The sequence below is a fragment of the Triticum urartu genome, chromosome 7A (genome assembly GCF_056163025.1).
Source record: "Triticum urartu cultivar PI428250 chromosome 7A, HENAU_Tu73, whole genome shotgun sequence".
NCBI classification, from domain to species: Eukaryota; Viridiplantae; Streptophyta; class Magnoliopsida; order Poales; family Poaceae; genus Triticum; species Triticum urartu.
In genome coordinates, this window is record NC_141879.1 from 707,560 (window position 1) to 722,425 (window position 14,866).

Here is a 14,866-nt window from a genome sequence, read left to right on the forward strand (position 1 = left end):
GGGGCACAATCGCAGTAGTTCTCTTAGTGCTACCTTAGCCGATATAACGGAACGTAAGGTACCAAAACATAGGAGCCGGGCAAACCCAACTATTGACCCAAGACATGATTCGGAGCCGATGCATATAATGCTATAAGTTCGGGGTGCCGCACTTGTGAAAGTGTTCGGACTTCTCACACCGTATTGTGGGGTACTTAAGCCCTTGGCGTATTGGCCGTACCAAAGTGTACGGGTGCAACATGTCATTAATGAACATATATTCGTAAAAAGGAGTAATGCAATAATAGACGGAAGCTATGCATTGTTTATTTGAAAAAGCTGCGATCATAGCAGAACGATACAAATACTGCAATAAGCAAAAGATGGGACTATTTAACATGTCCTTTCCAGGGGCAAGCTGCGGAATGTTATGTGAAACAGGTATACTGCTCGTTATAGAGACCACCTTAGAGTTCCATAGTGCGGCGTAGTTTTCTGCTTCCCTGGCTGTATCATTTGTGCGGCAATTGTACTGCTGGACAAGCCTTCCGACGAATGGAGTCCTGAAAATAAGAGAAAATTAAGAAATCGGCAGCCCCTAGTGCGGTTTAAGCCGCGTTTCGGGCGTGTCGTGATGGTGCCCCTCCCCCTGTGCCCATGGTATTTCCAGAGCGTAGTTATGTACGCGCAACACTGATTTCGCAAGTTCGCGAGGGCTAGGGTTGGGGCCGCATTGCTACGCTTGCTCGGAACGTGCCAGGCGGTCTTGTTATAGGTTACTCCGGGCGCGCTTGACGGTGTCCAGACGTTTAATGGCCGGATTGGAGAATTGCCTTGAGAGGCTGCGATAGCCGCCGTATGCTCCTCCGTTCGGAGAGAGCGTTCGGTGTTTCCATTGACCGTGATGACGCCTCGAGGGCCTGGCATCTTGAGCTTGAGGTATGCGTGGTGCGGCACCGCATTGAACTTGGCAAATGCGGTTCGCCCGAGCAGTGCGTGATAGCCACTGCGGAACGGGACTATGTCGAAGATTAACTCCTCGCTTCGGAAATTATCCGGAGATCCGAAGACCACTTCAAGTGTAACTGAGCCTGTACAGTTGGCCTCTACACCAGGTATGACGCCTTTAAAGGTCGTTTTAGTGGGTTTAATCCTTGAGGGATCGATGCCCATTTTCCGCACTGTATCCTGGTAAAGCAGGTTCAGGCTGCTGCCGCCGTCCATAAGGACTCTAGTGAGGTGAAATCTGTCAATAATTGGGTCTAGAACCAATGCTGCGAATCCGCCATGACGGATGCTAGTGGGGTGGTCCCTTGGATCAAAAGTGATCGGGCAGGAAGACCATGGGTTGAACTTTGGGGCGACTGGCTCCATCGTGTATACGTCCCTTAGCGCACGCTTCCGCTCCCTCTTGGGGACGTGGGTTGCGTATATCATGTTCACCGTCTGCACTTGTGGGTGAAAACCTTTCTGTCCACTGTTGTTCGGCGGCCGGGGCTCCTCCTCGTCATTGCTATGCAACCCCTTGTCTCTGTTTTCGACATTTAACTTGCCTGCCTGCTTGAACACCCAACAATCCCTGTTGGTGTGATTGGCTGGTTTTTCGGGGGTGCCATGTATCTGGCATGAGCGGTCGAGTATTCGGTCCAAACTGGACGGGCTCGGAGTATTTCTTTTGAATGGCTTTTTCCGCTGACCGGGTTTAGAGCCTCTGAATCCGGCATTAACTGCCGTATCCTCAGCATTGTCGCCGTTAATGTGGCACTTTTGCTTGTTGCGACGCGACCTGCCACTGCTGTCCTTGGTATCCGAATTACCAGGGCTCTTGGTCATGTTATTGCTGCGAGCTAGCCAGCTGTCTTCTCCTGCGCAAAAGCGGGTCATAAGTGTCGTGAGGGCTGCCATAGATTTCGGCTTTTCCTGTCCTAGGTGCCGTGCAAGCCACTCGTCGCGGATGTTATGCTTGAAGGCTGCTAGGGCCTCTGCGTCTGGACAATCGACGATTTGATTTTTCTTGGTTAGGAACCGTGTCCAGAATTGTCTGGCCGATTCCTCTGGCTGCTGAATTATGTGGCTAAGGTCATCGGCGTCTGGTGGTCGCACATAAGTGCCCTGGAAATTGTCGAGGAATGCGGCTTCCAGGTCCTCCCAACAACCAATTGATTCTGCTGGCAAGCTGTTAAGCCAATGCTGAGCTGGTCCTTTAAGCTTGAGTGGGAGGTATTTGATGGCGTGTAGGTCATCACCGCGGGCCATGTGGATATGAAGGAGATAGTCCTCGATCCATACCGCAGGATCTGTTGTGCCATCATATGATTCGATGTTCATGGCTTTGAAACCCTCGGGGATTTGATGATCCATTACTTCATCTGTGAAGCATAGTGGGTGTGCGGCGCCTCTGTATTGGGCTATATCACGACGCAGGTCAAACGAGCTTTGTCTACTGTGTTCGGCCCGGCCAGATTGACTGTATCCGGAGTGACGATTACCGTCTCGTGTCGTGGGGCGCCCACGCGATCCGTAGATCGATCTTGTTTGCCTTGCCTTGTCCTCCAATATATCTCGCATGTCTGGTGCATTTTCCAGTGCCTTGGTATTTTTTGAGCGGCGCCGGGGTGGGGCTTGAGTGGAGGGCCGAGAGGCTTCTCTGTCGCAGCCACGGGGTGGCCGATCGGCCGCATCATGCGCTGGTGATGTAGGTTTAGGTGCTTCCTCCTCTAGTCGGGGTAGCAACCTGCGCTTTGGGTAGCTCTTGGAGGGGCGTTCGAGTTCATACTCTTCGGCCGCAAGGACTTCAGTCCATCTGTCGGCTAGAAAATCTTGATCAGCTCTAAGATGTTGCTGTTTTTTCTTGAGGCTGCTCGCCGTGGCCATAAGCCTGTGTTTGAAACACTCATGTTCGACGGGATCCTCCGGCACGACAAATTCGTTGTCGTCGAGGCTTGCCTCGTCTTCGGAGGGAGGCATATAATTATCGTCCTCGACATCTCTATCTGCCGCTCTCTCATGAGGGCTGGCTTCTCCATCCTCTTGTGCTGAATCTCGCTGGAGGTGGTTGTCTTCGGCGCTGTCCAGGGTGTTATTATCTCCCGTGCCGGAATCACCGTTTTTGCTTTGGCAGGATTTAGAGCGGCGCCGCTGATGCCGGCACTTAGGCTGCTTCTTGGAGGGGTCATCCTCCGCTGTTCCATCGCCATTGCCTTCTTTTGGGGTGTCCACCATGTATATATCATATGACGAGGTGGCTTTCCAGTGCCCTATAGGCGCTGGTTCTTGATCGTCTCCTGCATCGGCGTCCATACCGTTGATGTCTTCGGAGTCGAAGTCGAGCATGTCGGTTAAATCATCGACAGTGGCTACGAAGTGGGTGGTGGGTGGGCTTTGAATTTCTTCATCATCCGCATCCCAACCTCGCTGACCATAGTCCGGCCAGGGCTCTCCTAATAAAGAGAGAGACTTTAGTGAATTCAGAATATCGCCGAAGGGCGAGTGCTGAAAGATGTCCGCGGCGGTGAACTCCATGATCGGCGCCCAATTGGGTTCGATCGGTAGGGGAACGGAGGGCTCGGAGTCCGGAGAGGAGTCCGGCTCCTTGGAGTCACGGGCTTTGCAGAGAATAGGACTGGTGTTCGGCTCGATCGCCGTAGAGATTGCAGCCCCCGAGGCGGTGTCCAACCACCCATCCTCGATTGGCACAGTTGGCTCCGAATTAAGGGTCGGGGCTTATGCGGGTGCGGCCTCCAGGGCACTGTTCGGCAGCAGAGCTAGATCATGCCCATCATAACAGTGCGGCGCGCTCGGCCGTGGCTCGAATCTGTCAAAGATTAAGTCTCCGCGGAGGTCGGCCATGTAGCTCAAACTTCCAAACTGACCTGATGGCCAGGGGCGTAGCTTTCGATCTGCTCCAGATGGCCAAGCGAAATGGCCCGCAGTGCAAAGCCGTCAAATACGAAGATCTGTCCGGGGAGAAAAGTCTCACCCCGGATTGTATCGCTGTTGATGATCGAAGAAGCCATCGGGCCTAAAAGTGATGACACAGAGGAACTCTCAATGAAGGCACCAATGTCGGTGTCAAAACCGGCGGATCTCGGGTAGGGGGTCCCGAACTGTGCATCTAGGCGGATGGTAACAGGAGGCAGGGGACACAATGTTTTACCCAGGTTCGGGCCCTCTTGATGGAGGTAAAACCCTACGTCCTGCTTGATTAATATTGATGATATGGGTAGTACAAGAGTAGATCTACCGCGAGATCAGAGAGGCTAAACCCTGGAAGCTAGCCTATGGTATGATTGTTGTTTGTCCTACGGACTAAAACCCTTCAGTTTATATAGACACCGGAGAGGGCTAGGGTTACACAGAGTCGGTTACAATGGTAGGAGATCTACATACCCGTATCGCCAAGCTTGCCTTCCACGCCAAGGAAGGTCCCTTCCGGACACGGGATGAAGTCTTCAATCTTGTATCTTCATAGTCCAGGAGTCCGGCCGAAGGTATAGTCCGGCTATCCGGACACCCCCTAATCCAGGACTCACTCAGCTCCACCTTCCTCGGTGCCTTCGACCACTCTGAGATTTGGGTCTATCGAGCCTGCAACTGCACCTCCGAGACTGTGGAGTGAGCGGGTGGAGTCTTTTGAGGCTTTTGAGCACTCTTTACCAGCGTTGGACTTTGAGGGTCCGGGCTTGGAGGGTTCTTGCGCGGGGGGGAGGGGGGGGCGGGGTCTAGAGCTGTTGTTCTCGCCTCCCTCTGATTTTGTTGCGACGACGGAACTGCAGGTGGTGGTTCCGAGCTCTCAAGGGGGTTTGAGGCAGGTGGCCTCGGCGCCCCTTCTCCTTTCGCACCGGTCGGGGTTACCGTGATGGAGGCTTTACCTTCGGGAGGGGGTCCATGGCACGTGGCCTCGGCACCCTCTTCACCTCTCGCTAGCCCGGGACAGCAGGTGGCAGGTCCGGTCTATGGAGGGGGCTCGGGGCGGGTAGCCTTGGAGCCCTCTTCACCTTCTGCGCCTAGGGTGGCCGCCCCACCGTTGGCGCCGGCGAGCACCTTTGGCCATCGGGCTGGGGTGGATGGGGAGCGTGGGTAGGCAGCCCATGGTACCCCATCAACTGACTCGACGCCTTCTCCCGGCCGTGGAGACCGTTTGAGTGTTCGGGGGGTGACAGGAGGTCACTCCCCGGGCAACTTCACTCGGGAGGAGGTGATAGCGTTTGGCGGGATTCCGGACCAGGCGTCTGAGGGCCGACGGTTGAGCTGCCGTCTTCAGGACCGACCGGAGGTGGACGACATGCATCAGTGGTGCGCCATGAGGGCGGCCAAGCGTCGTGACGTCCAGGTCACTACTGGTATGTCGGTTAATACTTCTAATTCCATCTTTCATTTTTTGAACGATGAGATTGTTGATAATGCAAAACAATTAGGGAATTCACTAGGTAGTAGTAATGGTGAAATTTCTAATTCCATTAATGATTTACTGGATTTAGAGGCCGACAGGGCTTTAGATATGATCCCTAACTTAGCTGCCGTCAAACCCATGAATGACTCCGAGATTGATGCTTTGGGGGTCCGGGTGCTGAATAATTTCTGTGACGATCTCGCTAATCCCCTCCCGGAGCTGGAAGAGGAGGATGAGAGTGTCGAGATTGATGTAGTAAGACCTCCAGAACCTGGGAGTGAGGACCGGGTGGACAGGAGGACCAGCCCTAAGCGCAAATCTAAGCGCAAGATTTACCCAACGTTCGCAGTTCGTAGGAGTGCTAGTATTCGCACGGCTAAAAAATTCCATGATGAGCTATGAGAGGAATCTTTTGGAATAGCAGAGGTCTTAAGGACTTGGCTAAAAGAAGGTTTCTTGCAGAAGCATCCATCGAGCATAGATTGGACTTCATTGCGTTGTCTGAAACTGGTAGAGAAAATTTCTCACCACAATTTCTCAATACTTTATCGGGTGGTATTGAGTTTGACTGGCACTGTCTGCCGCCGCGAGGAAGATCGGGTGGGATCTTACTCGGTGTTAGATGCGAGTCTCTCGAAGTTCGAAGTGTGGTCATGGGAGATTTTGCTGTTAAGTTCAGGGTGCGGTCCAAGGTTGATGGATTTGACTGGGCTCTGGTGGCGGTGTATGGTGCCGCACAGTCAGAATTCAAACCGAATTTCTTGGCTGACATTGTTAGAGTTTGCGGGTCTAAGCAGCTCCCAATCCTGGTTGGGGGAGACTTTAACATTATTAGGAGGCGTGATAAGAAGAATAATGATAACTTTGACGGGAGATGGTCGTTCATGCTCAACACTATTATTGAAAGTTCACATGGTCTAACGCCATGCCAAATCCAACATTTGGAAAGTTGGATCGTGTACTCGCAAGTGTCGAATGGGAACAGAACTTTCCCTTTGTAACAGTTTAGGATCTCTCTCGTGGTATTTCTGATCACACGCCTCTATTTCTTGACTCTGGTGGGGCTACATACCCGGGCAACAAGAATTTGTTCTCGTTCGAGCTTGCGTGGTTCGAAAGAGAAGGCTTCCTGGATCTCGTTGCCAGAGAGTGGGCTAAGGATGCAGGCGGTAGGAATGCGCTTGAGCGCTGGCAGAATAAGATTAGGCACCTGAGAAGTTTCCTACGTGGGTGGGCTAAACATCTTAGTGCGATTTATAAGGTTGAAAAGGAATGGCTCCTTGCCCTTATTCAGTCCTTAGATGTAAAAGCAGAAACCACGGTTCTGCCAGCCGCCGAGCTTCATACCAAGCTTGACGCTGAGATGAGGCTGAAAGAACTCCTTTGTGAAGAAGAATTAAAGTGGGTAATGCGGGCCAAGGTACGAAGCGTGGTCCAGGGGGACACGAACACTCAATTCTTCCACATGATAGCCAATGGCAAACACAGGAAGAAGAGAATCTTTCAGCTTGAACAAGATGAGGGTACGATTATCGGCCAAGAGAACCTAAAGCCATACATTACTGAGTACTACAAACAATTGTTTGGACCACCAGAGGAGAACTGTGTGTCTCTGGACGAGTCTAGGGTTGAAGATGTACCTCAACTTACTGCCGTCGAGAACGATATTTTAACTGCTCCTTTTTCGGAAAAGGAGGTGTTCGAGGCTATCTCACAGATGAAAAATAATAAGGCCCCCGGCCCGGATGGTTTCCCGGCTGAGTTTTATAAGAAGTGCTGGCATATTATTAAAGGGGACCTGTTGCCGATGTTCCATGATTTGTTCTCGGGACAATTGCAGCTTTTTCAGCTAAATTTTGGAACAATAACCCTACTTCCTAAGAAAACAGAGGCCGTGAGAACCGAGCAATTCAGGCCTATCTGTCTTCTGAATGTCAGTTTCAAAATTTTTACCTAGGTCGGGACGATTAGGCTCACACATATTGCACATGCTATGGTGCAGCCTACTCAAACTACTTTCATGCCGGACAGGAACATCCTAGAAGGGGTTGTGGTCCTTCATGAAACGCTCCATGAGATTCACACGAAAAAACTAGATGGAGTTATTTTCAAGGTGGATTTCGAGAAGGCGTATGATAAATTCAAATGGCCGTTCCTTCAACAGGCCTTACGCATGAAGGGCTTTGATGAAGCTTGGCGACGCCAGGTGGAATCGTTCACACAAAAAGGGAGTGTTGGAATTAAAGTGAATGACGATATAGGTCATTATTTCCAGACACACAAGAGGGCCTGAGACAAGGTGATCCTATGTCTCCAATGTTGTTCAATATTATGGTTGATATGTTGGAGATCCTGATAGGGAGGGCAAAGGAGGCCGGTCAGGTGGGTGGCTTGGTGCCTCGTCTAGTTGATGGTGGTGTGTCCATCCTGCAATACGCTGAAATCATCTTTATGGAACACGATTTGGCAAAAGCGAGAAATATGAAGTTGGTGTTATGCTTATTTGAACAATTGACTGGATTGAAGATTAATTTTCATAAAAGCGAGCTGTTCTGCTTTGGTAGAGCCAAAGACGAACAAGATGCTTATAGACAATTGTTTGGATGTGAATTGGGGGCTTTGCCTTTTATGTATCTAGGTATTCCCATTCACCATCGTAAGCTAACAAATGGAGAGTGGAAGTGCATCGAGGATCGGTTTGAGAAGAAACTGAGTTGCTGGAAAGGAAAACTCGTGTCTTATGGAGATCGTGAGCATGCCTATGTTTCTCCTATCCTTCTTTGAGGTCCTAGTTGGGGTTAGGAAAAGGCTGGACTTCTATCGATCCCGATTCTTCTGGCAGAGTGATGAACTTAAGAGAAAATACCGACTCGCCAAATGGGATATCATCTGTCGACCAAAGGACCAGGGGGGCCTTGGTATTGAGAATCTTGAAGTCAAGAATAGATGTCTTCTCAGTAAGTGGCTGTATAAGTTGTCATTTGAGACAGAGGCAACGTGGCCGCAGATTCTACGTAGTAAATATCTGCAGTCCAAGACCCTGTCCCAGGTCACACTGAGACCAACTGATTCGCCGTTCTGGAAGGGGCTTATGAGAATCAAAGCTACCTTCTTTAACAGAACTAAGTTTATTGTCGGTAATGGCAACACCACTCGCTTCTGGGAGGATACGTGGCTTGGTGATGCGCCTTTGGCGATCCAGTATCCGTCCCTTTATCGTATTGTTCAGCGTCGGGAGGCTCTTGTTGCCATGATTATGCAGTCAATTCCCCTCTATATTTAGTTTAGGAGGGTGCTTGTGGGCGAACGATGGGAAGCATGGCTTCACTTGGTGCGTAGACTGATGGAGGTTCAGTTAGCTCCTCAGCCCGATCAGTTGTGTTGGAAGCTTACTAGATTTGGGGAGTTCACAGTCAAATCGATGTATATCGATATCATTAACTCTAGTGTTATTTCTAGTTCCAAAGATGTTTGGAAAGTCAAGGTTCCTTTGAAGATTAAAGTGTTTATGTGGTTCGTCCATAAACAAATAATTTTAATAAAGGATAATTTGGTTAAGCGCAACTGGACAGGTTCTACTAGGTGTAGTTTCTGTGATCGGGACGAGACTATCAAGCACCTCTTTTTTGACTGCCCGTTGGCAAGAGTTTTGTAGCGCTATGTGCAAATTACCTTTAACATTACTCCTCCGACTTCGGTCAACACGTTATTCGGGACGTGGCTTGCTGGGATAGAGTCCGAAACAGCTAGACACATTCGTGTAGGAGTATGTGCGTTGTTATGGACAATTTGGAACTGCAGAAATGATTTGGCTTTTAACAGAACAACAACTATCAACTATTAATTTTTTTCAGGTTTTATTCCGGACTACTGCGCTGATCCGTATGTGGTACTTACTCACTCCGACGGCGGCCAGGGAGCGTTTGGTTACTGGATCTGTCCGGTGGGAGATAGTAGCGCGGGATATTTTCAACCGGTTTGGATGGCGGTCATGTAATAGGATAGGCGATTAGTTTACCTATCTTCTATTTTGCCAGCCGGTTGTGGCTTCTTGGGCATTTTGTTATCGGTGTTGAGGCTCTGTGTGAGCTAGCCGTTCTTTTTTTGTTTCCAGACTTTAAGACCTTGTTGAACCTCTTTTACTTTTTAATAAATGTGGCCGTATGCATCGTTCTGATGCAGAGGCCGGGGAGTCCCCTCTTTTCGAAAAAAAATGAGGTAGAGCATGCCGCCAACAAAGGTACTTCTACTCCGAAAGAATAGCTTAACTTTCTCAGCCATATCATTATCCCTATGAGTCCAGACTCCGGTCCGCGAAGAGTAAATGTTCACTCCTGTGGTGTACTTTTCCTGAAAGGTCTGCTCAAAGTGAAGAACGTGGAAATGGGATGATACGGCCGGATCGAAAGCCAGGCCTGTGGTACGGCTAGCTCTGTTTGCCGCCGGCTTTGGGGGCAGCGGGGGCAGCTCCACCCACCTCTGGGTCACCGGATTGCACACGACAAAACGGAAATCATCCTCTTTCATCAAAGGGGTCACCTCGTTGTTTTTCTTGTAGCGGCGGTAGATAAGGAGGCCATTGGAGGTGTTGACCTAGATGATGCCCTCGTCCTTGTTATGGTCGTGCAGGTAAGGGAGGGAGGGGTCGAACGGGGCTGCTGCGCCATCGCTGGAGACGCTGGCGAAGTGGTGGCCGCTGACGGTCATGTAGAGGAAGCCAACGAGGATCTGGGGCAGCTTGTTGCGGTTGGCGGGGACGGCGATGAGGTCGCCCATGGCACGGAGACGCACTTGAAGCGGTGGACGGACCTGGCCGGGAGGCGGGAGAGGATTTCCAGGATAAGGTCATCGGTGAAGAGGCTGGCCGCCGTCGCTCCCGGATGGTCGTCCAGCCTTGGCTTTGTGTTCCTCTTGAAGTTTGCCTCCAACTTAACCGGTTCCCTTCCATCAACAATATCTGATCTGATGACAAAAATTTCCAGCATCCTCGACTCTAGAATCATTTAGTTATAAATTGTGGAAAATGGTTGGAGGTACCAAAGTTGCCCTCATCGCTTGAAAAATTGCACATCGCTCGTTGTGCCAAGCTGGCGTCAATGCCAAGAAACCTTTGGAACATCACAAAATTGAGAAAAATCATTGTAATGGACTGTGCTACCCTGACGATGTTTCCAGATGGAATGTATAGAGTCACTGTGCTCAAGACGCTAGAAATGAGGCGGTGCCCAAGGTTAGAGACACTACCGGAGGGACTCCTGCAGCAGCTCCCGGCCCTCGAGCAACTTACTATCATAGACTGCCCGAACTTGACGGGAGCCTTCTCAAGAGGAGGTGTTTACTGGAATTTGGTGAAAGCAATTAGACATCGATTAGTTGACTGAACCAGTGCGCTGAATGCTTTGGTTGCATCAAATTGAATGCCTACGCCAGTACATGTGTATGTCGGCTTTGTAGGGCTTTACATTCCAATGAGGTATATATACTCTCTTTTCTTTACCTTATTCTCATATTCTTTCGAAATTATACCTTGATCCAGAACATTGCACAGTAATCCATCCGTAAGAAATATAAGAGTGTTTAGATCACTATATTTCTTTCCGGAGGGGGTACGTTGTAACTCAACTTCAGTTGTTAATCATAATATACTTGCATCTATCTGTATGATCTATTTGGTGTCTTTGTAGATGTCAAAACTGAAAAGCACTTGTATTGTATCTCTCTAAGTGTCGGTGTCATTTTCAGGTTCAAATGAATAGCATCGGGTGCATTGCAAAAGCAAGGAAAATCCCTTTACTGCACAATCACAAAATTGAGAGAAATCATTGTGATGGACTGTGCTACCCTGACGACGTTTCCAGATAGAATGTATAGAGTCACTGTGCTCAAGACGCTAGAAATGAGGCGGTGCCCAAGGTTAGAGACACTACCGGAGGGACTCCTGCAGGAGCTCCCGGCCCTCGAGCAACTTACTATCATAGACTGCCCGAACTTGACGGGAGCCTTCTCAAGAGGAGGTGTTTACTGGAATTTGGTGAAAGCAATTAGTCATCGATTAGTTGACTGAACCAGTGCGCTGAATGCTTTGGTTGCATCAAATTGAATGCCTACGCCAGTACATGTGTATGTCGGCTTTGTAGGGCTTTACATTCCAATGAGGTATATATACTCTCTTTTCTTTACCTTATTCTCTTATTCTTTCTAAATTATACCTTGATCCAGAACATTGCACAGTAATCCATCCGTAAGAAATATAAGAGTGTTTAGATCACTATATTTCTTTCCGGAGGGGGTACGTTGTAACTCAACTTCAGTTGTTAATCATAATATACTTGCATCTATCTGTATGATCTATTTGGTGTCTTTGTAGATGTCAAAACTGAAAAGCACTTGTATTGTATCTCTCTAAGTGTCGGTGTCATTTTCAGGTTCAAATGAATAGCATCGGGTGCATTGCAAAAGCAAGGAAAATCCCTTTACTGCACAATCACAAAATTGAGAGAAATCATTGTGATGGACTGTGCTACCCTGACGACGTTTCCAGATAGAATGTATAGAGTCACTGTGCTCAAGACGCTAGAAATGAGGCGGTGCCCAAGGTTAGAGACACTACCGGAGGGACTCCTGCAGCAGCTCCCGGCCCTCGAGCAACTTACTATCATAGACTGCCCGAACTTGACGGGAGCCTTCTCAAGAGGAGGTGTTTACTGGAATTTGGTGAAAGCAATTAGTCATCGATTAGTTGACTGAACCAGTGCGCTGAATGCTTTGGTTGCATCAAATTGAATGCCTACGCCAGTACATGTGTATGTCGGCTTTGTAGGGCTTTACATTCCAATGAGGTATATATACTCTCTTTTCTTTACCTTATTCTCATATTCTTTCGAAATTATACCTTGATCCAGAACATTGCACAGTAATCCATCCGTAAGAAATATAAGAGTGTTTAGATCACTATATTTCTTTCCGGAGGGGGTACGTTGTAACTCAACTTCAGTTGTTAATCATAATATACTTGCATCTATCTGTATGATCTATTTGGTGTCTTTGTAGATGTCAAAACTGAAAAGCACTTGTATTGTATCTCTCTAAGTGTCGGTGTCATTTTCAGGTTCAAATGAATAGCATCGGGTGCATTGCAAAAGCAAGGAAAATCCCTTTACTGCACAATCACAAAATTGAGAGAAATCATTGTGATGGACTGTGCTACCCTGACGACGTTTCCAGATAGAATGTATAGAGTCACTGTGCTCAAGACGCTAGAAATGAGGCGGTGCCCAAGGTTAGAGACACTACCGGAGGGACTCCTGCAGCAGCTCCCGGCCCTCGAGCAACTTACTATCATAGACTGCCCGAACTTGACGGGAGCCTTCTCAAGAGGAGGTGTTTACTGGAATTTGGTGAAAGCAATTAGTCATCGATTAGTTGACTGAACCAGTGCGCTGAATGCTTTGGTTGCATCAAATTGAATGCCTACGCCAGTACATGTGTATGTCGGCTTTGTAGGGCTTTACATTCCAATGAGGTATATATACTCTCTTTTCTTTACCTTATTCTCATATTCTTTCGAAATTATACCTTGATCCAGAACATTGCACAGTAATCCATCCGTAAGAAATATAAGAGTGTTTAGATCACTATATTTCTTTCCGGAGGGGGTACGTTGTAACTCAACTTCAGTTGTTAATCATAATATACTTGCATCTATCTGTATGATCTATTTGGTGTCTTTGTAGATGTCAAAACTGAAAAGCACTTGTATTGTATCTCTCTAAGTGTCGGTGTCATTTTCAGGTTCAAATGAATAGCATCGGGTGCATTGCAAAAGCAAGGAAAATCCCTTTACTGCACAATCACAAAATTGAGAGAAATCATTGTGATGGACTGTGCTACCCTGACGACGTTTCCAGATAGAATGTATAGAGTCACTGTGCTCAAGACGCTAGAAATGAGGCGGTGCCCAAGGTTAGAGACACTACCGGAGGGACTCCTGCAGCAGCTCCCGGCCCTCGAGCAACTTACTATCATAGACTGCCCGAACTTGACGGGAGCCTTCTCAAGAGGAGGTGTTTACTGGAATTTGGTGAAAGCAATTAGTCATCGATTAGTTGACTGAACCAGTGCGCTGAATGCTTTGGTTGCATCAAATTGAATGCCTACGCCAGTACATGTGTATGTCGGCTTTGTAGGGCTTTACATTCCAATGAGGTATATATACTCTCTTTTCTTTACCTTATTCTCATATTCTTTCGAAATTATACCTTGATCCAGAACATTGCACAGTAATCCATCCGTAAGAAATATAAGAGTGTTTAGATCACTATATTTCTTTCCGGAGGGGGTACGTTGTAACTCAACTTCAGTTGTTAATCATAATATACTTGCATCTATCTGTATGATCTATTTGGTGTCTTTGTAGATGTCAAAACTGAAAAGCACTTGTATTGTATCTCTCTAAGTGTCGGTGTCATTTTCAGGTTCAAATGAATAGCATCGGGTGCATTGCAAAAGCAAGGAAAATCCCTTTACTGCACAATCACAAAATTGAGAGAAATCATTGTGATGGACTGTGCTACCCTGACGACGTTTCCAGATAGAATGTATAGAGTCACTGTGCTCAAGACGCTAGAAATGAGGCGGTGCCCAAGGTTAGAGACACTACCGGAGGGACTCCTGCAGCAGCTCCCGGCCCTCGAGCAACTTACTATCATAGACTGCCCGAACTTGACGGGAGCCTTCTCAAGAGGAGGTGTTTACTGGAATTTGGTGAAAGCAATTAGTCATCGATTAGTTGACTGAACCAGTGCGCTGAATGCTTTGGTTGCATCAAATTGAATGCCTACGCCAGTACATGTGTATGTCGGCTTTGTAGGGCTTTACATTCCAATGAGGTATATATACTCTCTTTGCTTTACCTTATTCTCTTATTCTTTCTAAATTATACCTTGATCCAGAACATTGCACAGTAATCCATCCGTAAGAAATATAAGAGTGTTTAGATCACTATATTTCTTTCCGGAGGGGGTACTTTGTAACTCAACTTCAGTTGTTAATCATAATATACTTGCATCTATCTGTATGATCTATTTGGTGTCTTTGTAGATGTCAAAACTGAAAAGCACTTGTATTGTATCTATCTAAGTGTCGGTGTCATTTTCAGGTTCAAATGAATAGCATTGGGTGCATTGCAAAAGCAAGGAAAATCCCTTTACTGTACAATCAAGCCCAGTCAGGTTTATACTTACTAGCAGGCGAAGTACACAAATGTTGCGGCTGTGCAAAAGCCAAATTAGAGAAGCATCTATGTACTAGAAGATGCCAAGTGGGCAGCAAGAGCTAAGCTGTATAGTTTCAGAGAATAAGACCACTCAAACTGACATACTACAGAGCGCAGAGACACCCCAGTCACTGCCCTTGTGTATATATATATATAGTATCAGTGAAGTTTATAGTTACTAGTAGGTCGACCAATTCTCTCCTTCCTAATCCTCTTACAGA

At 47.9% G+C, this 14,866-nt stretch overlaps 1 protein-coding gene and 1 pseudogene across 1 annotated transcript in view; one reads left to right on the forward strand and one right to left on the reverse strand.

Annotated features, from left to right (window-relative positions):
- Positions 1–9,384, forward strand: part of LOC147956645 (uncharacterized) — an 87,099-nt gene extending 77,715 nt beyond the window's left edge. The window contains exon 3 of the mRNA XM_087537831.1: positions 9,226–9,384. Within this exon, the coding sequence (XP_087393957.1) occupies positions 9,226–9,384 (159 nt within the window). The remainder of the gene's footprint in view (positions 1–9,225) is intronic.
- Positions 9,385–9,517: 133 nt separating this feature from the next.
- On the reverse strand, positions 9,518–10,356 carry LOC147956646 (F-box protein At5g07610-like; annotated as a pseudogene).
- Positions 10,357–14,866: the final 4,510 nt, after the last annotated feature.